The sequence below is a fragment of the Nycticebus coucang genome, chromosome 5 (genome assembly GCF_027406575.1).
Source record: "Nycticebus coucang isolate mNycCou1 chromosome 5, mNycCou1.pri, whole genome shotgun sequence".
NCBI lineage: Eukaryota > Metazoa > Chordata > Mammalia > Primates > Lorisidae > Nycticebus > Nycticebus coucang.
In genome coordinates, this window is record NC_069784.1 from 122,186,370 (window position 1) to 122,211,630 (window position 25,261).

The following is a 25,261-nucleotide window of genomic DNA, read 5'->3' on the forward strand; positions in this document are numbered from 1 at the left end:
TTGCCTGCTTCACCTGCTTTGCTCTTCTCCCCCGCTTCCATAGCCCCCTTTCCGTCAACTCTCACCTTGAAAAAGGGAGCCAACTTCAGCCCCGCAGGCGGCTGAGATTTGGCGCCTCTGTCCCCGAAGCGGTTGGATTTGAGTATGTACCTGCAGAAGCTGTGCGAGGCGAAGAGAATGAGGGTGGAGGGATGGTGGAAAAGCGAGGGGAGGGGTGTGTGTGTGTGTGTGTGTGAGCTCGCGCGGGTGTGTGTGTGTGTGTGTGTGTGTGTGTGCGTGCGCGCGTAAAAATCGCGGAGGAGGAGGGTTGACAGAGCAAAGGGTCAAGGAATTGCAGTTCACTGTTCAAAGCGTCCCTTGCAGGCCCTTTCCCTCGGGGAAAATGCCTCGGCGGCCGGACCCAGCACTGTCCAGGGTCCTGAAGGCGTCAGGGCGCAGGCTGCCTCCGGGAGAGCAACACCGAAGCTCCTCTCCGTTTTCTTGCTAGCAACTGTGCAAAGCCAAAAGGTCCAGATTTAGGCGAATGTAGGAGCGCCTCCAAAACCCTCCCCCATCGCGGGAAACAAGTTACCTTATCTGCACCCCTTCTCCTTGAACATCGCAGTAAGCCTGACTTCTTGGGGGGAAAGATACCAAACTCCTACACGCGGTGACTTTACCAGTCGTTGCCTTAGTAACTAATATGGATTTTCCCCAAGCTGGCAAATGTATATTTACTGCTTGGATTGTATGTCAGGGTCTCCTGAACCCCGCAAAGTTAAAGTAACAGGGGCATCCCTTGTTCGTGTTCATTTTAAAGTGGAGCTTCCACCTTTACAATGAGTTTCCAAATTTTCTTCTGGGAAAAAGTTGATCTTTCCAGATTCACAAAGTTCTCTTGGGTTGAATGACCTAGCAGCTTCTCCCCTTCCATCCCCCATCGCCCACCGCCCACCGGGTCAGTCAGCACGATAGGTATCTGGACACCAGGAGAGATTTGAGGCTGGAGGAGCGGGCAGGTCCGGGGGACTCTGCGCTGCCTGGGACCGCTGAGGACTCAGGGGACAGATACACCACCTTCCACCTCCTGTTGACCAGAGCTGCCTCCCAAGCCGCCCCTGAAGCAGGTACCAGGATGTGCCAAAATGAAATGGATGGGGCAACTAGTGACCACACTGACCCCGGAGTTTCAACCCAGGTCCTTTGATGATGACAGGGCTTTGATTTTGTCTGTCTTTTATCAGCAGTGTCCAGCTCACCGCTGCCAACGGGACTCCGATTGTACTCTTGAGCAATTTACCTTGATGCACCGGTGAAGAACGGGGATTCGTGTTCCCCTAAAAACGCCTCCAGGGTGTGGAGGCGGTCGCCGAGGACCCAGAGGAGAAGGCAACGGGGAGGGAGGCGGTGGCGGAGGCGGCGAAGGCATTGGACAAGCAGTGTTGACAGGGGGACCAAGCCGGGAGAGGCAGTGTCTGGTGGTGAGCGCCGGCAGCCTGCAGGAGACCAGCGTGCGAACGTGGCTGGCCGGCTGTGGACCTCGTCCTCTCCACCATGGTGTGGCTCCTTTTGATTTTCTTCCCAGCGATCGTTTTGGAGATGCCCCTTCTCTGCAGAAGCCCCGGCAGGAAAGTGTTGCTGGCTGGAGCGTCTTCTCAGCGCTCGGTGGCCAGAATGGACGGAGATGTCATCATCGGGGCTCTCTTCTCGGTCCACCACCAGCCTCCGGCCGAGAAGGTGCCCGAGAGGAAGTGTGGGGAGATCAGGGAGCAGTATGGCATCCAGAGGGTGGAGGCCATGTTCCACACGTTGGACAAGATCAACGCGGACCCGGTGCTCCTGCCCAACATCACCCTGGGGAGCGAGATCCGGGACTCCTGCTGGCACTCGTCGGTGGCTCTGGAGCAGAGCATCGAGTTCATCAGGGACTCTCTGATTTCCATTCGGGACGAAAGGGATGGGCTCAACCGGTGCCTGCCTGACGGCCAGTCCCTCCCCCCAGGCAGGACTAAGAAGCCCATCGCGGGCGTGATCGGTCCGGGCTCCAGCTCTGTAGCGATTCAAGTGCAGAACCTGCTCCAGCTCTTCGACATCCCCCAGATCGCTTATTCCGCCACGAGCATCGACCTGAGTGACAAAACTTTGTACAAATACTTCCTGAGGGTTGTCCCTTCTGACACTTTGCAGGCAAGGGCGATGCTCGACATAGTCAAGCGTTACAATTGGACGTATGTTTCTGCAGTCCACACAGAAGGTAGGCATTCAATTCGGTACTGAGCACGCCAGGGCGTTGCATGATGTGGCTCTGGGATCATAGTGTCCTTCCTGTTTATTTCTGGCACCGTGTGGAACAAATAACTCCGCTCACGCCCACCCAGGCGTCGCCTTTTACCCTCATTCCTCTATGATTACAGTGTGGAAAACGGTATCCCGAGGTGTTCCTAGGGATAGTGGGCGCTGAAAACCTATTAAACTCTCCGTGCAGGGTCCAGCTGTAGATTTCACTGAGATGCTTGTTTGCCCTGCAGTCTGAGTTTTGTGTTTGGGACCCTTATTTTCTAAGGTGTTATATTGCCCTTCAGTGACTAGCTATGAGTTTTCAAGCTTAATCAGCTAATCGATTGTGAGTGATTAGCAAAAAGAAGTCACTTTCCCGAAAATTGGGCTTGGAGGCTTTATCTTGTCTTGAACACTGAAGGTGTGTCTTTGTCCTCTTGTGCCCCCTGTTACAGGCCGGAACTTCCCTATGAATGCAGGATTAATGAAGTCATCTCCCTCAGCATAAAAATGTCCCACTTTTAAAATTCTGGAGTACCTTAGTTACAAAGAAAAAGTAGATAATTAAGACATTTATTTTCTTCTTGCTTCATATGCTAAAATTGTCCAGATTCCCTTACCCCCCCCCCATATTATCTTGTTTTATGTGAAATAGTAACTGATGACCTCTCGGATTTGAGTTTTGGTTTCTGATCTTTTTCTTCTAACCCAAGAATGTGCACATTAGAATCTAAAGTTAGAACATTTATAAATTACTAATAAAAAGATAGCAGATACCAGGTTTAAAATGGTTTTTAAAAATAAAATATATTTACCTAAAGGATAAAAGTGATTTTTTTTCCCCAGAGACTTACAGATGTGAATTCTCGAAGAATTTCTTATACAAAGATTTTTCTTTACCCTCTTCACACAGACTACATAGATTTTTGGATAAAATGAGATTTTTGAGCTCATCTACTCTTAACTCCCTCAGCAGGTTTATGAAGAAACTGAGATTCCTGGTTATAGATTAACCTCTAGGACAATTCACATTTATTTGCTGGCATATAGAAGAAAATCTTGATGGTATTGCTGCATTCATATCTTTAAAAATCATATTATTTTTTAAAAAGCCATAGACCTGGTTTTGTGTTCTTTTGATATTTTCACAATATTCAGCTTGCAGTGTAAACTTGGTTATAGAAATTAAGAAGCATATTTATAGATTGGCTATATGGTTATTGTTAATGAAAACAGAAGCTTTAATTTATAAAGGAAACAAAGCTTTCAGAACAAACAAAAATAATGTAGAATTACACTTCGTAATCTTAGACTTTGTGTTTGTAAAAGAACTTTCTGCTGTGATACTGTGACTTCCAACAACTGACTCAGGCTTCTGAATCTTAATTTTTAATCACGAACTTAATACTTTTTGAACAAAACTCATTAATTTTTTAAGACAAAATTAATTTCAGGTGTTAATTACTTACATTTGAATGTTTAATGTTAATTTCCTACATTTTAATGTTCAATATAGTTTCCTCTATTGCTTATGTGGAACATCCTGAAAGCAAAAGTGAGAAATGTATTGAATATCAGCATTGGATGAAGCTCTCCAAAGAGAATGGCAATTATAGATTAAATGTGATTTATTTAAAGATTTAATAATTCTCCCCCATTGAGCTCTATAATTGTAAGTGTAAAATTCTTCCTTCAGAAAGAAGTAATGCTTTTTTGCTTTTATGCAGTAGTTTTATTTTTCATATTTCATTATAAGATAATTTTTGGGGGGGGGAAGAGGGGAGTAGAAGAACCCCCTTTAGTCTGTTTTTCAATTGCATCACATTTCTGAAAATAACAGCTAGTACTGAGGTGTTTTCTTAGAACTAGAATTATGATTTTGGAAAATTAATTGACTTCTGATTGCTAACATTATTGAGGAAGGACTCATATTACAATTTCATCCATGGTTTGGATTATTATGTTTCCTTTCTTTCTTCCGATTGGTACCGTATGGCAGAAATAATATCTCTATATTATTAGAGCAGTTAATTCCAGACTGGAATGTGTTCATACAACAGCATCAAAGCTGACTTTGGTGTTTATTAACATGAGACTACACCATTCACCTTGACATTTACATATAATGTCTTGTTTTTTCTCAAAGTTACTTTTCTTATCAGACAACATCTGTGAAGAATAAATTGCTTTTATTTTCTTCTTTTTGCAAAGATATTTGATGCAGGCTTCTTTGTGTAAGCTCCAACTAAAACTTCATTTCTTCTGAGAGGCTTTGCCCTCCTGCTTCTTGGAGACTTGTGGTACACTGGCCTACAGGCTCTCTCTTGGATCATTCAGTAATTGTCCTGCTTTCATACTTAGGGGGTCACCTACTGGTGACAGTCTCCTGTCAAATAGCAGCTAAGACCACATGCAAGGGAGCCAATTTGTCTAGACATTGGTAATTTGGAGCTCAGAAATTCAAGGACCTTCAGTAACCTTCGCCTCTCCTTTCCAAATTAGCCATTTCCTAGTCAACTGATTACCACCATTTCTTAAATTAGAAGTTAGATCAGTATAGTTAATGTCAGAAGCACACAGTGACTGAACTAGTATACTTTCACTTCTGTGGTTAATTTTTGATGACTTCAAAATAACATTTTTTTAATTTCCAAAAAATTTTTTTACATTATTTTTTATTTCTATAGCTTGGAGGTATTTCTTTTTTTTCCTTTTTTTTTTCCAACAAGGTAGAATTTAGTTGTTATATTCTTTTACTTTCTTTTCAATCCTTTATTACGTCATTTGTACCATAGTTGTCCTCTGGCCATGACAACTGCCAATTTCCCTGACATAGAAGAGGATCAGTGTACATAGAGTTATCTGTGATAGACTATCCAGAAATTGTTCATAATTGGTTTCTAAGGAGAATGTTCAGATAGATCTGTCAAGAAGGAGGTGGGATATTCAAGTACTAGAGCCCTATCCACAGATAAAATTTGAATGTGCTTTGGAGTAAGCTGCTCACCTGGAATGTGAGTCTTTGAATTTGCTTAGTATAGGGTACAGAAATAGCCTACTTCTGGGAAGAGTATCTCATCCAAGGACACTGCATTTCATTTATTCTTATAAGATTCCCCATCAAAAACCAAATTTATCATTTCAAAAGTTTGTAGAAAACAATACTTAATAATTCTACTTGATTGATTTCAAAGCATTGGACAAGTCCAATAAGAAATATTTTTTGAATTCATACCTTCAAAAAGTTTTTTTGATTGGATACATTTTCATTTGTTTTAAGCCTTTCTCCTTAGTATTTTTTTCTTTGATAGTCATATGAGTATTGACATATTAAGGGATTTAGTGATGCTGCTTCCCTTATGCAAATATTCATTTTAGGGTGGCTTTTTGTTTACATTTAGATTTTCATTGTGATGCAAATTTTCTTTTTTAACATTTGTTACATTTTATATAAAATTGGCCTTGTTTGGGTTCTTTTCAAAATCTTATTTTTTTGTTTTTGAATACCTTTTCTGTTTAATGTAAAACTTAATTTAAAATCTAAAATCATCAGAGGAATATAAGCCATAAGTATACAAGTTAACTGCCACTTTAACTAATACAATGACACTTAATAATTTTATATCTATTAAGAATTGTATTTCCTATTTATGCGTCTATACCTTTCTTGTCTTGATTGTAACCTACATCATAGGAAATTACCTCAATAAATTGCCCTGGTGTATCATATAATAGCACTGGGAGTGTATTGAAAGGTTATTCATGGCAACCAATTAGGGATGCTTAAACCACTACTATTACATGCTTGCCCATGCTCTAAGTTTTCTAACTGTGTTTAGGGTTCCTAAAGAGAATGGTAGAATATAGAAGTTAAATTCAAAAGTGGAATTTCACCTGACTTTTAGTCAGTTCTGTTATACAATGACATAAAAAGGATTCTCTGAAATTTCTACATATTCTCCATCTACAACCGGGTGTCATCTAAACAATTCCAACTCCTGTTCCAAGTGGTATTTTTCACCAATGAATCTTCTCTCTTTTATGCCATATCTTACTAGTGTCTTCACTCATATGTTCTTTTTTTTTTTTTTTTTTTTGAGACAGAGCCTCAAGCTGTTGCCCTGGGTAGAGTGCCATGGCATCACAGCTCACAGCAACCTCAAACTCCTGGGCTCAAGCGATTCTCTTGCCTCCACCTCCCAAGTAGCTGGGACTACAGGCGCCCACCACAATGCCTGGCTATTTTTTGGTTGTAGTTGTCATTGCTGTTTGGTGGGCCCGGGCTGGATTCGAACCCGCCAGCTCAGGTGTATATGGCTGGTGCCTTAGCCGCTTGAGCCACAGGCACCGAGCCTTCACTCATATGTTCTGAATTTAGTTTTATCATAGTTGATTCAAGTAGATCTTAGATCAATTAATATCCCAAAGCCTTTAAAAAAATTATATGCTGCAATTAAACCATATCACTTTCCTTTAATGCTTAACAGCTAACATTGTTGTTGATTTAATTTTACATGTAAAATTATTAGTTTAAATATGCTTTTATAACTTACCTGTGAATTCTGGGATTTTGATAACTTAACTTACCTTCACATCCCAGCTTTGTGTTCTCAGGCCGAGTAACCATCAGAATTAACCACTACTTAGTTTGCAGGTGAAGGGGTATGGAATTTCACTCTTGATTCTGTCTTATTTATGTTCTAATACATAAAATTAAATCCCGAGAACACCTTACATGAACAACTGTAAATAGTTTAAATGAAAAGCCATCATAATAGATAGCTCTAAGTGAAAATTTATTGCATAAAATCTTTACATGAGAAATTTGATGAGTTAGTATCAGTTACTAAGGCATTTATACTCTAAAGGGAATATAGTTTGAATACATGTAAAATAAATAAAGACAATAATTGCAGTATAGGCATTTAGAAATATAAGTCCATACAATTTTGAAGAACAATGAAAGAAAATATCAGTGGTGTAATTATTTAGAAAAGTGCTAGAGAAAGGGAATTTTTGCTTAGTGTTTTGTTTGAAAACATAATACCTAACTTGTAAAAGTTAGAGGTAGTATTGAAAATATCTCCATTATTTGGAAAAAATAAGCAGGTCTGCCTAGCTGGAATAAAGATAGGGGGTGGGAACTAATGTCAAAGAGTGGAGTGGGTTCTAATACTCTGTGATTACATGAGTCTTAATAGAAATGAAGGACAAGCAATGGGGATGTACAAACATGTGCCACAAATTTTTGGTTTTAGAAAAGATATGTCCAAGGAGAGTTTGACATCATTGAAAGATAATTAAAATAAAGCAAATTTTTACTGAAATGTGTAGGGGAGAGGCATTGAATGGGAAAGGTGAAAGCCAACTTCAAAAGGTTACTAGGTTCAAAGCTGTTAAAATAATTGGGAAGTATAAAAAAATGCTGCAAAAGAATTCTTTATGGAGAATTTGATATAGGAAAGAGGAATGAAGAGAGAAGAGCTGAATATACCTTCGGTTTTTCAATTGAGGATGACTAGGAGAATTTTGGTGTAATTAACAGGTTTATTATGAGTAGGTTTCAAACTCATAATTCTTTACATTTAAATAGCACATGTTTACATTTAACATGTTCAATTTAATGTAAACTTAGGTCAAGAGGACATAACATTTTTAGCAAGAGTAGGTTAGTGGACAAAAGAATAGCCAAGGATAGTTATTTATTTGTGATTTAAAAAAATTTTTTGCATCCAAGTAATACCTGTTTACCCATGACCTTGATTCTCTAGCTGAGCTACCTGTATTCTTTATATTTGAGAGTTAGCCCCTAAACCTCAACTTTTTATATTTAAAACACTTTATAAGGTGATTTTTGCAAACACTATTGTATAAGTTCCCTAACTTCTTTTAAATAGAATGCTCAATTTAACATACACTTTCCATGAAAAAAATCAAGTAATCATGAATATAAATTGTTGCCTGTACTGGGATATAGTAGTAATCATGAAGCTTGTTGAAAAGTATAAAACCATTTTTTCCTACCCAAAGTGGCTTCAGATAGCCAAATCTATGAGTTTTGATCTTTTGGGGTTTTTCTCATATATTGGCTAAATTTATTGAACTCATTTTCTAAATTATTAATCAGTATTTACTGAGCAGATAATTAAGTGTATAAAATTGAGATGGAATACAAAGATAAAAAGATAGATGCTTTTATTATTTTGAGGAAACTGGAACTCTTTTTGATTCTTGTTCCATATAGTTATTCTATGACTACATTTGTTCCACAGTGAATTTTATAATGAGGGGCCTGCATAGGGTAAACTGATGGTAGTATCGTCTACTTTATGTTTTTGCCTTATGACTTCACAGTTGCCATTCTTCTTCAGGCACTAATGTTTTTCTCTGTTTTATCGAATTTTAATAACCATGATGTTATCATAGGGATTAACCAAAAGTCGTATTTTTAGTATACGACTAAATGGGACCGTTAGTTGTATCTCCTCTCTTTGTAGACTGGAGGACCAAAGTCAAGGATACAATAGTGTAGTAAGCACCTACAGTCACTGAAAAACTCGTGGCACATGCTGTTCTGATAACTGTGTTAGAAAAAGCATCTCAATATGAGAAAATTATCAATTTTCAAAGAAGCCATCATTGAAAACCAGAGTCAAGGCGAGACATCAAGCTTCATCAAAAGAATGTCTCTGTCTTATCCAACAAAGCCCCATCATTAGGATTTCAAATTTATGTAGAAATATTTACTTCTTTTTTTCTATTTAATTGTTCTCCATGAATGTCTCAAATATTTTAAATCTTAACTTACATTAGAAATTACCATTTTAATTGTCTTCAGTCTCACAAGAAGCTTTGCTTTTCCAAACTTATAGCATGTTAGTACTAAATAAAACATTAATGCTTTTATGAAGAGAATTTATTTGCTCAAGCACAAACTTGGTGCTCAGACATCCTCATCTACCAGTTTTGGGATCATCATTTTTACTCACTTCATAGACAACAAATTGAAGATTCAAGGCAATTTTCTAAATAATTCAGGTAAAAGCTCTAATTGGCAATTGATGCACAAGAATTTGGGGAGCCAAAATTTTTTGATTAGCAAATAACAATAATCACAATCATAACTGTTATTGTTATTACCACAAGTACTGTAATTGTCAAGAATTTGGTAATCATTGGAAGAGACATAAAAATATATAAGTAGTTATAGGCTAATGGCTTATAAAAGTGCATTTAATCACTTTTTTGAAAAATGCACAAATGACTATGGGAAATATTGCATGTTGTTTTCAGTTTCATTTATAAAATGTGAATGATAATCACTACCATGATATCTAACAGCAGTATTTCAGAAAACAAGGGGATAGTATCCATAAATACCTTTCCATTGCTTTTGCTGAACTACCACCAAAAAGACAGATTCTTCTCAACAGATGAATATTGTGCAAGTGCAAGAAATCAGTTAGTCAGGTATAAATTTTTGATCTCCAAATCTGGTAACATGAGAGAAAAATGAAATTCATGGCTAAGATAAAAGTGTATAGATTTTAGGAAACTTTCCCATGTTACAAATAAAAAAACAAAGGTCTGGAAAAATAAAGAAAATGTCTTGCTCAAAATGATAAAATTTATTGCTGGCAAAGCCAGGACTAATTTAGGTTTATTTTAGATACTTAAAGTTTGTTTGTTTTCTCTTTAACTCATATGACCCACCATCATGCATTCCCCTCAGGAGATTCATGTTATGTAGTTCAGCTAATTCTTCCCAATTTTCAGCTGTCACTTAGATTCTCATTGAGTGATAGTTTTCTTTTCATCTCCACTCTTGCCTTTGTTTGGGTAATTCCAACTTTGCCTTCAACCCATGGATACATATCATCGTAGTTTGTTGATCTCAACTCTGTGTTCAACAGTGTTTTTTCTTTGAAAACTTAAGCGCTAGAAAGCCTCTGAAAAATAGAAGCCTCTTCTCTTCTTCAACTTCACTAGCTCCCAACTCACTTATTCTCCAAATTTCCCTAGAAGGTCTGGATTATTAACGAATCTGATTCCTATTCTGCATTCAAGGAACTCCACCTTTAAGTATGTGCTGTTGTCATTTTGGAATTAAGCTCCTTTAGCAGAGAAACTTAAAACTTAGAATGGTTACTCCACATGAAGCTCTATGTGAAGAGATTATAAGTTATTCACCTTCCAGCTCTTTCAGGGTGGAAAAATAAATAACATCAGAAGGGAACACCTTGTTAAAATGAAAGAAGAAAGGATTACTTCTTTGTGAGGATTGTGGTTAAGAGTAGGGGATCACCCTTTGTCAGAGATTTCTGTGATACATGCACCATCTCTATAACAAGTAATTAGGAGGGGTGAGGAGTGAATAAGAATGAGGAAATTAGAGAAAGTGGCTAGGGTTGGATTCTAGAAGTCTAGGACAGGATTGACAGAAAGGATTAATGGAATTAGCTATGTTTAGAGAGCCATGATGGTAAAATGAACAAAAAACAATACCCCAAGTTTACTGTGCAGACCAGAGATGACAGTGCTTTTTACAGTCATCTAGGTAAATGCAAGGTATCATTATTGTTGTCAGGTTATTCTAACCTTAATTCAGAAGATTTCCCTAGCCTAATAATGATCCTATGTGAAATAAGTACAGGAAAATTTCTAGGGTGTGGTATGAAAAAAAGAGGGAAAAGATATATCTTGTTGATTTGCTAATATTGAAAAGCATATATTTGGCTTCTCATTTTCTCTCTTTATAACAACTGCACACACAACATGTGGCCCTTTGTCCTTTGGCTGGACAGCTTATTTCACAGCTATTGTTAGACAAGATAATCTGAAGCAGTTTCCTCTGTTCTCTGTGGTGCTCTAACACCTTGTATAATTTGTTCCTTATAAACGGTAGAAAAAGGTTCAAAGATTCAATAAACAAATTGCTGATGTTCAAAGGGAGAAAAATTTTATGAAAGATCTTAAAAGGTTGAAATAGGATATCCTGAAAAGGATATTGAAATAGTGGAAACAACTTAAAATAAACAAATAATATCACCTTTCCTGGATAAATAAGTATACTATCTGTTATTTCACTTTTTGATCAATAGATATTACTCTCTTGTAAGGAAGAAGTCCAGGTCCATATTTTTGTCTTATTTAAATATATGTTTAGTGACCACCTTCTCTGGGCTAACCTCTGCTGTAGTCATCGAGGAACAGAGACAGAGGAAATATAATTCCTCCTAACACCATATAGGAATCACTCCTTAGTTTGCTAAGTGCAACTGAGTAGGTATAAGGTAGAGAGGTAACAGACAGAAGTTCAACTAGCTATTTATGGGCCAGGGAAAGAGTGAGGGAAGCCTCAGAGAAGTGAGAGGTGATATTTGAGGCCCACTTCATTAGAAAATAAGAGAAGGAAGCAAAAGAGTGAATGTAAGTATTGACATAGAAAATAAAGGGTTTTCAGGGAACCCTAAATATACGGCTAATTCTGGAGAAAAGAAGTGAAGAAGAATCAGGTTGGAAAGTCAAGGCAGGACATGCATGCTTATCAAGCCAAGGAATTTAGACCCCACTTTGTAAACATGGTAAGCCAGTGAAGGGTTTTAAGCAAGAAGGAACCATGATCAGATTTCTATTTTGGAAAGGAGATGCTGAAAGCTTTGGAGAGAGAGATTAATAAAAAAAGTGATATTGGAAGTTGGGAAGTCATTGATAATTCAAGGAGGTAATGGAGAAATCAATTTAATTAATCAGTTTAGTCAAGGGATGATGAGAGCTTTGCTAAAGGGTCAATGGGAAAAGAAAGGAGGAATGAATTTGACAGCTATGTGCCTGGAGATAGGATTTAGTGGCCAATTTGTTATGAGGATCCAGGAGAAAAAGAAGTCTAGAATGACTCCCAGATTTCTATTTTGTAGGACTGAAAAGAGACTAAAAGAGGAAGCAAAGGTTGGGAAAAGTGAGTTTTAGGGTAGTTGAGTTTATGGTATCTACTGGACAACAATGATGAGATATTCCATAGACCCACAGATCTAGACAAATAGAAGTATATTTGCTATTTGTCAACAAATAGCTATAGTTGAAGACATGAGAGTGGATGAGATTGCCAAGGAGGAGCATATAGAGTGAAAAAAGAAGAAGGTCGAGGGCAGAAAGTTGGAGAAGGTGAAAATGAGAAAAGATACAGAAAAAGGAAGGAGAAGAAATAGTTATAAAAGTAAGATAAAGAGGAAGAAACACAAAAAATCAGATGTTATGGAAGTCAAGGATGAGAGAGTTTCAAGAAGGTAGCAAGGACAAAGAGAGCTGACAGGAAAGAGAGGGAGGACTACAGAAACAGTTGTGTCTTAGTTCATTATTGCTTCTGTAACAAAATACCTGATACAGGGTAATTTATACACCACAATTACAGTATTAGAGTGTCTGAATTTTTCTGTATGCTTCCTTTTACCAGTGACTTTCTTTTTTCACATTAGAAGATTTGCTTATTGCATGACAGTGTCTTTGATTTTGGATTGAAGAACTCCCTTTAGCATTTCTTGCAAAACTGGCTTGGTGGTGAGGAAATCCCTCAGGTTTTGTTTGTCTGGGAAAGTCTTTATTCTACATTTATTGCTGGGTACAGTATTTTCAGTTGTCAGTTTTTTTTTCCCCTTCAGCGCTTTGAATATTTCATCTCATTCCCTCCTGGCCTGTGTGGTTTCTGCTGAGAAGTCTGTTGTTAGAAGAATTGAAGCTCCTTTATTTTATTTGTTTCTTTTCTCTTGCTGCTTTTAGGATCCTCTCTTTGTTTTTGACCTTTGAAAATTTGACTATTATACCTTGGAGCAGTCTTATTTGGGTCAAATCTCTATGGAGTTCTCTGCCCTTCTTGTACCTGGATCCTTATGTCTTTCTCTAGTGTTGGAAAGTTTTTTGTTGTTATTTCTAGCTCTTGCTCTTTCTCAACTCTCTCTTGAAGGCCAATGCCTTTAGAGGTGCACTCAAAGGCTTCCTTCCTTCCTTCCTTCCTTCCTTCCTTCCTTCCTTCCTTCCTTCCTTCCTTCCTTCCTTCCTTCCTTCCTTTCTTTCTTTCTTTCTTTCTTTCTTTCTTTCTTTCTTTCTTTCTTTCTCTCTTTCTTCTTTTCCTTCCTCCCTCCCTCTCTTCTCTCTTTCTTTTTTTCTTTTCATTTTTAACTTTTTTCTCCTCTGTGTATTTTCACATAGTCTGTCTTTGAGTTCACTGATCTTGCTTTTGTATGATCAGTTCTGCTTTTGAGACCTTCAGATGCATTTTTTAGTTCAGCCAACATATTGATCAGTTCCAGGGTTTCTGTTTTCTTTTTTAAAAATTATTTCAATCTTCTTGTTCAATTTCTTTGATCAAGTTCTGAGCTGAGTTTCTGTGTTATCGTGGAACTCACTGACTTTCTTTAGGACTCCTATTTTGAATTCTTAATCTGAGAGCTTCCATATGATGTATTATTGGGTTGGTCACTGGCTCCTTGCTTTTTCCATTTGGGGAGATCATGATTCCCTGTTTGCTATTGTCATTATTGACATAAATATATCTATGTCTTTTCATCAAAGGATTATTTATTTCAGTCTTTATTGTCTGGGTTGGTTTGGTCTTTCCAGTGATGTGCACTTAGAGGTCCTGTTTGCCTGTTGAGCCCCTTTAGCACTAGATTGCTGCCTCATTTTTGGCACTAGGTGGTGCCCTAAGTTCAGGTTTGTCACAGCTCTAACATTTAAATCACTACCCATGCTGGATTGGCAGACTTTCCTCAAAGGGGTTTCCCTGCTGCTTGGAGAAACTGGTTTGGGGTTTATGCAGAGGACCCATGAACACATCTCTTACAGTGTAATGCTATTGAACCTTATCTCCAATTTGTTATTCCCTTTGTTTTCTGCTCATAATTGTTCACTTTTCTTTGTCCCTAAGAATCTTCATGGTTTTGAATTCTGGGATATTGGTGTTGATAATCTTGGCACTAGGTAGTTGTTTCTGTGGAGAAGAGAGAAGCTAGATTGCTTGCATTCCACCATTTTGGTGACATAATTCCTGGAGAATGGATAAATTTAAACACTAGAAATTTATGTTCTCACAGTTCTAGAGGCTGAGAAGTCCAAGATCAAGGCACCAGCAGGTTTAGTGTCTGGTGAAGGACTGCTCTCTGCTTCCAAGATGATGCTTTTTTGCTGCATCCTCCAGAGGAAACAAACACTGTGTCTGCATATGGTGTAAGGATCAGAAGGTCAAAGGGAGCCTGAGCTAGTTACCTTTAGTCTTTTTATAAGTCCCTAATCCATTTATGAGGGATGAGAGTGACTTAGTCACTTCTCAAAAGGCTCCATATCTTAATACTACCACAATGGGGATTAAGTTTCAACATATAAATTTTGGGGGACATTCAGATAATAGCAAGTAGCCTCTACTTCCTTCTAGAACCTGCCTTTCCAATAATCTTTTGATTTCTAAATCTATTGAAAGAGCAGAGCTAGGAGGAAATGGAGGCCAATATACTGCATTGTTCTAGAGACTTACAAGGAAAGGTGGTTGATACAATGGTACTAGAGAGAGAGGCAGTTCTAAGTGAAAAATTTCTCCAGGATGGGATAGATTTAAGCTTTTATAAAGGCTGATGAAAGAGAAGGAGGAGAAAAGAAAATTTTGATAATAATTGATGATGCAAGTTTGTTGACAAGGTAAGACAAAATTGTGGCAGGGCCAGCCTTCAAAAGAAGCTTTTCCTCTAAGTGGGGATATAGTTAAGTTTGGGGAAGAGGAAGAAAGAAGGTTTAAAAATAACACATTGGAGATTTTGTCTTCTCAATTATTCAATGAGAAGACTAGAAAGGGTGAAGAAGCAGTCAAATACCAACAGAGTAGATTTTTGGAGGGCCCAACTGAGAAACCATGTATTTCTGGTAGTGTTAGTTCATACAGTTCTGATATTTCTTCAGTAGCATACAGCCCCCAGATACAAGCAAGGAATTTCAGTTTTCATAGAGGTTCATTAACTTGGCCACCTGCTGGCCCAATGTCCAAAACACCAGAATCTTTTCTTTAACTAATTTCATAGGCTACCAGGTGCTCACCAGATATCACAGCCTGGAATTATCCTTATTAGACCAGATAAAGGAATTGATATTTAAGAGTAACATCTAAGAGATCATTATCATCCTCTCTGCATAAAACTAGTTTTCCTAAGTATTACATACATAATTTTATTTATTTTTGAAGAATTGCCTTTTCTTTTTTTTTTGAAGAATTGCCTTTTCTAAATTGCATGTCCATATATTTTCCTTTTTGATTTTTTAAAGGTCAGAACAAGGATTGGAAATATAAATAATATAAATAATTTTCATATTTTTTGAAGATATTGCTTGTGTTGTTCAAATGTCCTTGTATAAAATCCATTATAAACAAATGCTTTTTAGGTTTTAATTCTACAAGACCATTTTTTCTCTTGAAGGGCTAACATGTTTCATCTTAACTGGTAACGATAATATTACATTTTCTGTTTTTCTCTTGCCCACAGGAAGATCAAAACTAAATTTAATGCTCAATCACAGAAACATTCAAGCTTATGTTCATGGATGTTAGCTAATTCTACTTCACTTCAACAGCATTATTTTGTATGTTTTTATAATTGTGAAACATCTCAACTTTATTTGGGGAAGAAGCAAGACATTATATATGTAAATTGAAGTGAACCCCTGTAGGTAAGATCCTTACCAGGAAATTTCTGTGGAAGGAGAAGGTTTTTTACATTCATAGTTTAACATGCTAAAGATGGAAGAAAAATTTTCTATGTACCTTGTGTGTGCAGAAGAATCCTTGAGTGTTGGTCACACAACAGAATAGAATCATGCTCCTTCAGATTAGTTAGAAAAGTCCCACATCCTGTATCAATGCTCTGTCCATTGCTGTTATCTCCTTCCTCGGTACATTCTGGGGCCTGCTACGAGGATGTGCTCGGATGTTTTACCTTCCATGTTCGATAATGAGGAGGGCTACTGTGCCTTGTGAATTTATGGCAGTCTCCTCTCCTCTTTTCCTCTTTTCTCATTCTTAAAATAAAAATAAATAAAATCTGGGAAAAATAAATCTGTTTGTAAAGTGACTGCTCAGTGACAAATGGAGAGGGAGCTACCTTTTTGCTCACTTCCTAACTTTACCTGATGTTTTCCTCTTGTGCCTTCCAGACAGAATTGCTTGTAGTCTGGTGGCTAGTGATGCATGTTCTAGGTAGGTACAATACCTAGGATGCTGTCTTGTCCGTCACTTTTTTTTGCACTGAGGTTAACATGATTTAACTTGGGAAACTGAGCCTGATGTAGGATGGGACACTAAAAGACATCATATATCCCTTAATAGTACTGACAAATGATCATTAAATTACAAAGAGTAGAGGGAGGCACTATAGATTGACGCATGTGAGGGATGATTTACCCTTTGCTTTTGACTAGAAAGGCCAGATTTGAAACTTAAAAGGCAAATGTCATCTTTTTCTTCTATGTTGGTACATGCTTAAGGGGAGTTTATTATGTTATATTCTTGATCTGCCATTTTAAAAGTAAAATCTTATTTGAAAAGAAATTACTTCTTATGAAATGAAAAAAAATATCAAGTAAGTGATTAATTTTTGAAGTTCTTATATTCTCCCTTTCAGTAGGTTATTTTTAGGCTCTCTTAGGTGCAGAGGAATGCACTAGAGGAGTCTTCTTAAACTTCAGTGTGCATAAAAATCATCTAGGGAACTTGTTAAATTGCAGATTCTGATTCAGTAGGGCTGGATAGTCCTGAGAGTCTGCATTTCTACTAGGCTTTCAGGAGGTATTGATACCATTGGTTCCTGGACCATGAGATAGAAGCTCTGGAGATCTTTTCTGGTAGTGAACTTCTTTTGATAGTGTACTGTATATGATTTCTCACACACTTATAAATGATTGCCTTCACCGTCATTGTCTAAAGGCAACATTTTATGCTGCTCAAATAGGCAGAAAATGGCTTTTATAATATGCAAATTTAGAAAATTATACTAAAGATATTTATATGTTCATTTCTTATACTCAATGATTTTTAAAAATATGCATTAGCTAACCTGATTAATTGCTGAATGTAGCACTGTAGTTAAGCAAATTTCTGGTTACATGAATGCTTTCTCTCACTAAATTATCCTACCCTAGTGAAATATCTCTTCTGGTAGATTATAACTGGCTAGAGGGTAAGATCTTAGAACCTTTAGCTAAGAGGAGAGGGATTTGTACACTGTAGGCACTCAATAAATATTTGTTCAATCAAATTCAGCTTGGGCTTTTGTTCCAGATGCCTTTTCTCCCTTAGTAAGGAGTTTGATGATGCAAGAGCTTGCAGGGCTTCCCATCAATTCTTACTGCCTACTACTATAAACATAAATGAAACAAGCTATTCATTCAATTTCCAAAACACAACAACCTTGAAAATTTTGTATTTTTACTAAATTCTTAATGAATTATTTTTATTTGCCTTTTTCTCATAAAATTAGAATATAGCATGTTTTGTGGGTACCTTTCTAATAATTGAGAAAAGAATCACGATTTTCCTGCGAATTAAAACTCTCAGATATTAAATCTTTTTCATTCTCTTCCTTTGTATGAATATTAGTATCTGTTTCTCTCTCTTCTCCTGTTATTCAGTGCCCATGTGCAGTGGGAGGTGTTATGCGCAGAAGGACCTGGGTTTGATCTATCTTCCTCAGTCAGCTGCACCTATGACTTTGGACAAGTCCATGAAGTCTGTCTTCTCATTTGTAAGGAGTCTTCCATGCCTTTCTTCCAAGTTTCCTATGAGGAGCAGCTGAGCTGATATGGAAGCTCCTGGGAAACTACACACTTTTATGTGAATATGGATAGTTGCGGTGTATTCTACCACAGCTTATTTTATTATTTTCTCATTTTCACTATTAATATTTGCCCTCTGTCCTTTATATTTCCCAGAAAGTTATAATCAACCACTATCATTCAGAATTTTTAAATGATAAGCCTAGATTTTGCTCTCGTCAGTCCCTGGAGCCTCTCCTGATCATTTACCTTTATCTCCTCACATGGTCTGCCTACTATCTGATTTTCTTCCACCATTAGTCTTTGTATTGAAATGCAAGCCTCAGCTTCATATCAACCAGCCAACCAGTTAATTTATTCTACAAATATAGTTCCTAGTAATCCATTGGCAGTGTGCCAGCCATCAGGTATCAAAAATGAATCCAGGTGTGCAGATATCAATAAGGTCAGTTAACAAAAGAAGATCTCTGTAAGAGATTCTATAAATTATAGATAAATTAGATAAATAGAGATTCTATAAATTATAATATAGTAAAATAGCATAGCTATGTTTCCAGATTTTATGGTTGTCTTGAAATTCTTGCCATTGCTTATATTCTACAAGGAGAGACAGAGACATAGTTCTTGCTACATTGACATGAGAGGGTGTGGAATTTTAAGAGAGAGGCAGATTACTTCTTACCGGGGATATTGGCTTGGTATCTTGGATTATGTGGCATTAGAACTCAGTCTTAGATGATAGCTACTCTTGCAAATGAAGGGCTAGATGGAAACGGAATCTCACATAAACAAAGTCATGTGAATAATGGCTGAGTAAAGTGGTAACAGGTGTATGGGTAATGGTGAGCTGTTCAGTTTCTCTGGAGTAGACACCTAGGGAGAATTTGTGAAAGAGTGGTTGGAAACATGCACTCAGATGTCAGAGTGGTGAGAATGTTAGAATTTGAATTTGTCTTCCATCTGTTATGTTAGTCAAAATAAAGTAGACCTTCTTTTGCAAATTTCTACCAAAGACTGATAAATAGCGACTTATTTTTAACTTTTTCTGCCCACTCACTTTTTGGTACATTTTTTCCTTTTTGTAGCATTTGTGCTAGAAAGTGACACCTTTGCAAAAGAAGTCACTTTCTTTTTTTTCCTGGTAAAATGTCATTAATCATAAAGTCCATTTGCATTTCCAGAGCAACATAAATATTTGATTTTAGGAAAGATGCAGGCAAACATATTGCAATGTTTTGCAGCTAGAGTTGCAGCCTCTGTGGACATGTGGCCCGCCTCTCAGTGAAGCAAAAGGCATATCACAAGCTGGTTTCTCAGCTGTGAAATGCCACTACTTAGGTCACATGCCTCAGTTAAAAAAACTGCCAGGAGCAACGCCTTCTTCTTGGCGGAGAGGCGGGCCACCTGTCACCCAAATCTGCCATCCCCTCTAGCATCATGCATGGATAACTTCGCTTCACTTCTGCATGTGGGGAGGTTATGTTCTCAGCCTTTTGCAGTGTATTTATCTATGGAATTTATCTAGTGAAAAATTCAGGCTGGTACTTATTGAATTGGGGGCTATTGTGTCTATTTATTGGAGCCAAACCTTAATCCAGAAAAATGGTTACAGCGTTGGAGATGGGACTTGGGTGAAAATGTGAATTGTTTTTCATGTGAAAGATGGCATATGACAGGCGTATTTCCCACTTAACACCTAGCCATGATGCCACCCTTGGTGACATGGCAAGATCACACCTTATGTCACTCTTTGATACCATGTATGGATTCCTGGAATTCTGCCTTGGGGAGCACACATTCTGGATTCATCAGAAATGATGCCTCATAGACTCGTAAGGCATGCAAAACAAGAAACATAATTCACCTCTTTGAAAGCAGGTGACATGCTCCATACAGCATGTACCTTATTTCCCCCATGTCTTTGTAAGGTTTGACATTGTGTTAAGCAGATAGGGCTTTTGATTAATATTCGTTAAACGAATAACCAAATGGTGGTTCTATTACAAGATTATTATATAGTAGGCATTTGGGCTGGCCATGGTATTGAAATCTTTGGCTTCCTGTTTCTCTATGAAGGAACTATTAAAAAACTGAGTGTGCCTGACCTTTATGAAGAAATGTATTCTTACTGACATTTTGGCACAAATATGGTACTTAAGAGTCTAAAAAATATATTATTTTCTTTTTCATTCTTTGCATGATTCAAGGAAAAAAGATATTAAAGCATTTACATGTACTTTCCAAAAATGTTTCAAATATACTTCTTGTTTTTGCTATCTGTTCTTGTTGTGAGTTGCATCACATACTTTCCCCAAAAGGTAAGCTGGAGTCCTAATGCCTGGTACCTGAGAATATGACCCTAATTGAATATAGGGTTAATAGAGGTGATTAGGCTCAAATGAGGTCATCAGGGTGGTGTCTCTCTTAAAAAAACAATTCTACCATTAAGCTTGCTCCTGTTTGGCTGAACATCAGCAGAAGAGGGAGGTGTTGTCAGAGGGTAAGAGATGGTTACGCATTGATTTGTTTTAAGGCACATTTGATCCTTCTTGAAAAACCTTTAAACATAGTAACTCCTGACGATGATAAAAAGACATGTCTTCATTTTTTTATATATTCAGAAAAATTCTGTAATTAAAAAAAAGAGAAAAAAATCACACCCATATTTTTACAGTCAAAGGTGAAGACAAGCTTTATCTTCATCCTGGAAATTTCTCAGGTTTTAGTGCTGGGGAATTTTCTACACTTTAAAATTGGACAGTGCTCTCAAATGACTCATTCTTAAAAGCAGTTGATTACCCAATAGAGCACTGGTTTATGGAGAAACCAGCTTCTTTTACTTGGTTCCTACTGTGATTCTGGGCACAGGTTGTGAGATTTTTGTTTTTTTTTTCCCCTTTTTAATTTTTTTATTAAATCATAAGTACACAAATCATGTATACATTAATGCATTTATGGGGTACAATGTGCTGATTTCGTATACAATTTGGAATGCTTACATAAACTGGTTAACATAGCCTTCATCTCATTTACTTAATTATTGTGTTAAGACATTTATACTTTACATTTATTAATAGATTTGACATGTATCATGTACCCTTGCAATATGCACTATAGGTGTGGTCCCACTGTATTTCTCTCCTTCATCCTGGGCTATAGTTGTGTTTTATCTTTCATATGAAAGTGTGGGTGATCATAAATTGGTTTCATAATAGTACTGAATACATTGAATACTTTTTCTTCCATTCTTGAGATACTTTACTAAGAAGAATATGTTCCAGCTCCATCAATGTAAACATAAAAGAGGTAAAGTTTCCATCTTTTTCAAGGTTACATAATATTCCAAGGTGTACATATACCACAATTTATTAATCTATTCATGGATCGATGGATAATTGGACTTTTTCCATGACTTGGCTATTACAAATTGAGCTGCAAAGAATAATATGGTGCAAATATTTTTGTTGCAAACTCATTTTTGGTCTTTTGGATATACTCCTAGTAGAGGAATTGCAGGATTGAACAGCACGTCTACATTTAGATCCCTAAGTGTTCTCCAAACTTCTTTCCTAAAGGAACATATTAGCTTGCAAACATATGGAACGCTTCATGAATTTGCATGTCATCCTTGTGCAGGGGCCATGCTAATCTTCTCTGTATTGTTCCAATTTTAGTATATGTGCTGCTGAAGCGAGCATGAGATTTTGGATTTCTTTGTGTGTCGTTGTTGCTATTGTTGTTGCTTTTAGGAGAAATTCAAATGTTAGACACATTTGGTTGGGCCAAATTAGCCTGCAACCCTGAGAACCCGTGATTCTGTGAGGTGGGCACATAGACTCCTGGCTTTGTAACAAAGCAAGGTTGATGATCTCTTCCTGGGAGGGATCTACCAATGACTTTGGCTTACCGAGTGAGCTATGAGATTTTTAAATTTTGGTTCTTCCATTTGTAGTTACAGTTCAACCAGACACACAGTAAAAATTATGGGCATGAAGGAGAGGAATTAGTGGCTTAGAAGGAAGCTTCTGGAGTCAGATCTGCTTTCTTATTCCATCTTTGTTATGTTGAGCTGTGTGATGTTCAGCAAATCACTCAATATCTCTAAACTTACTCCTCAAATAGCCTATAATCTCAACCAGAGATTATAATTATACTTACTTGTAGTTACCAAGGTAAGAATAAGAACTCAATACAATACATATGCACACCATACAGGCTAATGTCATGGTGGTCTGATATCCTGTATTCTATCTTGGTTAGCTTCTATGGGGAGTGACTTTTCTTCCCACTGTGCTCTCATCCGAGATCTTTTGCAAAGACTCACTGGCGCCAGCACAGAATTTACTGGTAGAGGGGAAAAGAGGAGATTCCACATAAAGAATAATATGAGGGATGTCCGTGGAGCCCCTGGGGCATTTAACAGCTCCCCTCTCTTAACTACTTTTCATCTGGGAAATTTTGGGTGCTTAACAGGATGCTATTAAAAGGCAGTACATACGATTGGAAAGCATCACTTGAAGCTATTATCAGTTATGATCCCCGGGTTTTCAGATAAGTGTTTAGGATAGGCATGGCAGAGTGGTGCCTGCAGGGGACAGCCAGTCCTGCAAAGGCCAGTTGGAGGACGTCAAAGGTTATTTCTGTTTCATAATTTTTAGTGTATTTTAGCTATGAACACATTTGTAGCATTTCCTGAAGGTCCCTGATGGTCATCTTTAATCATCATCACTATCATTTCCTAGGCACACTTACATAATCTTCCTGGATTACATACAGAAATGGCTGCTGTTATGTACAAGGCTGCCACCTGAAAGGGCCCTAGGCAGGAAATAGTGGCTGCATGGGGTCAAGGAGGGCTGAAGTCTTATCAACAAGATCATGAGGCTGAGAGTAGGTATTTGTGGTGCTGGTTGTAATTTTCTCTAGGGTAAGATGTAGCTTATCTTTCTTGTGATTCTCATAGCTTCTGTCTTAACTCTTTGCACATATACAGCAAATATTAGTTGAAATAACTTGACCATTATGAAGTAGGTATTGTTCTTAAGAGTTGTTGTGAGACTTAGAAAAAGCTATTTTCTTTTTGTCTGAGGGAAGGAAGTAGAGATTTGGGGGTGATTTCGGTAGTCAAAATTTCATCAACACTGTATTTATTTTATTGCATTCCTTTCTTAGTCTTTTATGGGCCATAAATCCAGTCTTTCTTTGGCTTATATCTTGAGATTTATTTTTTCTTACAGCAATGGTTCTTACCTCTGGCTGCTCATAAGAATTACCTGGGGAGAATTAAAGCTTGTACACGCCTAGCCCAGCTGCTGAATCCCTGAGGGAGGCTGGAAAGTAGGCTGAGCTGTCCACAGCCCTTTCTATGAGGAAAAGATCTAGAAGCAGAGGAGAAGGGGGAAAGAGAATGAATTTGGTATTATAAATGTAAAGGGCAAGTCTTCACTGTATCTTCTAGCATCAGCCACCCCATCCTCTCTTATATTCAGCCATGGGACTCCTTGCCATCCTTGAGAACATGAAAGGTGGCCCCCAATTCAGGCCTTGGTGTTGGCTGTTCCTGGCTGAAATCCATTTCCTTCAGATCTTTTTTTATCTGGCTGCTGCTTTTTATTTAGGCCTTAGTTCAAATGCGTTTTTAGGTAGAAAGTCCTTCTCTACCTAAAATATTACCCTTCCTCTCTCACATTTCATCTTATTGATTTGTTTTATTTACTTTATACTATTTACTAATACTGGAAATTATCTCATTTATGCAATTCTTTACATACTTAGTCTCACCTACTAATAGGACACTGCTCTATTTTCAGAGCTTAGAACCGTGCCTTCCATTCAAAAGGTTTGCAATACGTATTTTATGAATGAATAAACCCAAGGTTTTATGTTTACAACAGAAATGACAAATATGTGTCCAGACATTGCCAATTCAATAATGGTATCCATTCTCCAAGATTCAGTAACATAGTTCTTCTCAACATAGTTTTCAATAATCCACTTTTAGCCTTAAGATAAAGCCTTTCTTGGGCAGTGCCTGTGGCTCAGTGGGTAGGGCACCGGCCCCATATACTGAGGGTTGTGGGTTCGAACCCGGCCTTGGCCAAACTGCAACAATAGCAACAAAAACTAGCTATATGTTGTGGTGGGCACCTGTAGTCCCAGCTACTCGGGAGGCTGAGGCAAGAGAATCACCTAAGCCCAAGAGCTGGAGGTTGCTGTGAGACACTCTACTGAGGGCAACAAAGTGAGACTCTGTCTCTAAAAAATAAATAAATAAATAAATAAATAAATAAAAATAAAAAAGATATAGCCTTTCTTTATATTCATTATTTAAAAGGTAAATTTTCTGTACGTGGCTTTGCTAGTTGAGCATGTTGAGACTTAAACAGGTTAGGGAAATTCTGTTTTTCCATCCATTCTTTTAATTCATTTACTCAAAAAATATTTATTGAGAATTTAGCACACCAAGCAAGAGTCAGGTTTTGTCCAACATATCCCCAGAATTTGGATCTTACAGTATAATAATATGTTTTCAATGTGTATTTGCTGACTTCAATAGGGAGCTTTAAAACAAATGCACAGATTGCTTTATATAAGGTGATATATGACAAATGCAGGTGGAAAGACTACAGTGTAGATTATAGGATAGAGTTAGAGTTTGAGAGGATTTCAGATCGTCTATTCCAAAGTCTTCATTTTGCAGATGAGGAAGTTAAAACCCATAGAATGTAATAGTGTGTTTTCTATGACTTCTTAGAGGATGAATAAAGAAAGGATTGACAGACTGAATCCCATTCAAAGTCATGTGATACTTTATGGCACAGCAGTTCTAAGAATCCGGTATTTACCCCAGGGCTCCTTCATGCCCACCTGTGATCCCCACGTAACTATAGAACTATCTGGGGGTATCACTGGGTATCACCGTGCTGGGAATGGTGTTCTAGGACTTGAACTTTTACACACCTTGTCACCCGCAAAGTCTACTGGCACAGCCATATTTGGGGGCCACTGTGTACATCCTATTATTATTACATGAATTTGCCTTACTTTTAACTGAAAGGAGAAGGAGGTTCCACATAATATATGGAGAGTACCATTTATAGGACTTTTCAAAAAAAATCTCTAATTGTGTTTAGCGACAGTGTCAGTCTTTGAGCTAAATCTCAATAAACTAAAGACTTGCTTCTGACATTTAAATTAA

General features: G+C 37.6%; 1 protein-coding gene and 1 non-coding gene across 3 annotated transcripts in view; one reads left to right on the forward strand and one right to left on the reverse strand.

Annotated features, from left to right (window-relative positions):
* The window catches only part of GRM1 (glutamate metabotropic receptor 1), a 378,348-nt gene that overhangs the window by 344 nt on the left and 352,743 nt on the right, over positions 1-25,261 (forward strand). For both annotated transcript variants that reach the window (XM_053592650.1, XM_053592651.1), the window contains exon 2: positions 1,227-2,233. In XM_053592650.1, the coding sequence (XP_053448625.1) occupies positions 1,534-2,233 (700 nt within the window). In that variant the 5' untranslated portion in view covers positions 1,227-1,533. The remainder of the gene's footprint in view (positions 1-1,226; positions 2,234-25,261) is intronic.
* Positions 21,655-21,761, reverse strand: LOC128586890 (U6 spliceosomal RNA). Its single transcript, XR_008380348.1, has one exon. It is a non-coding gene; the product is annotated as a U6 spliceosomal RNA (small nuclear RNA).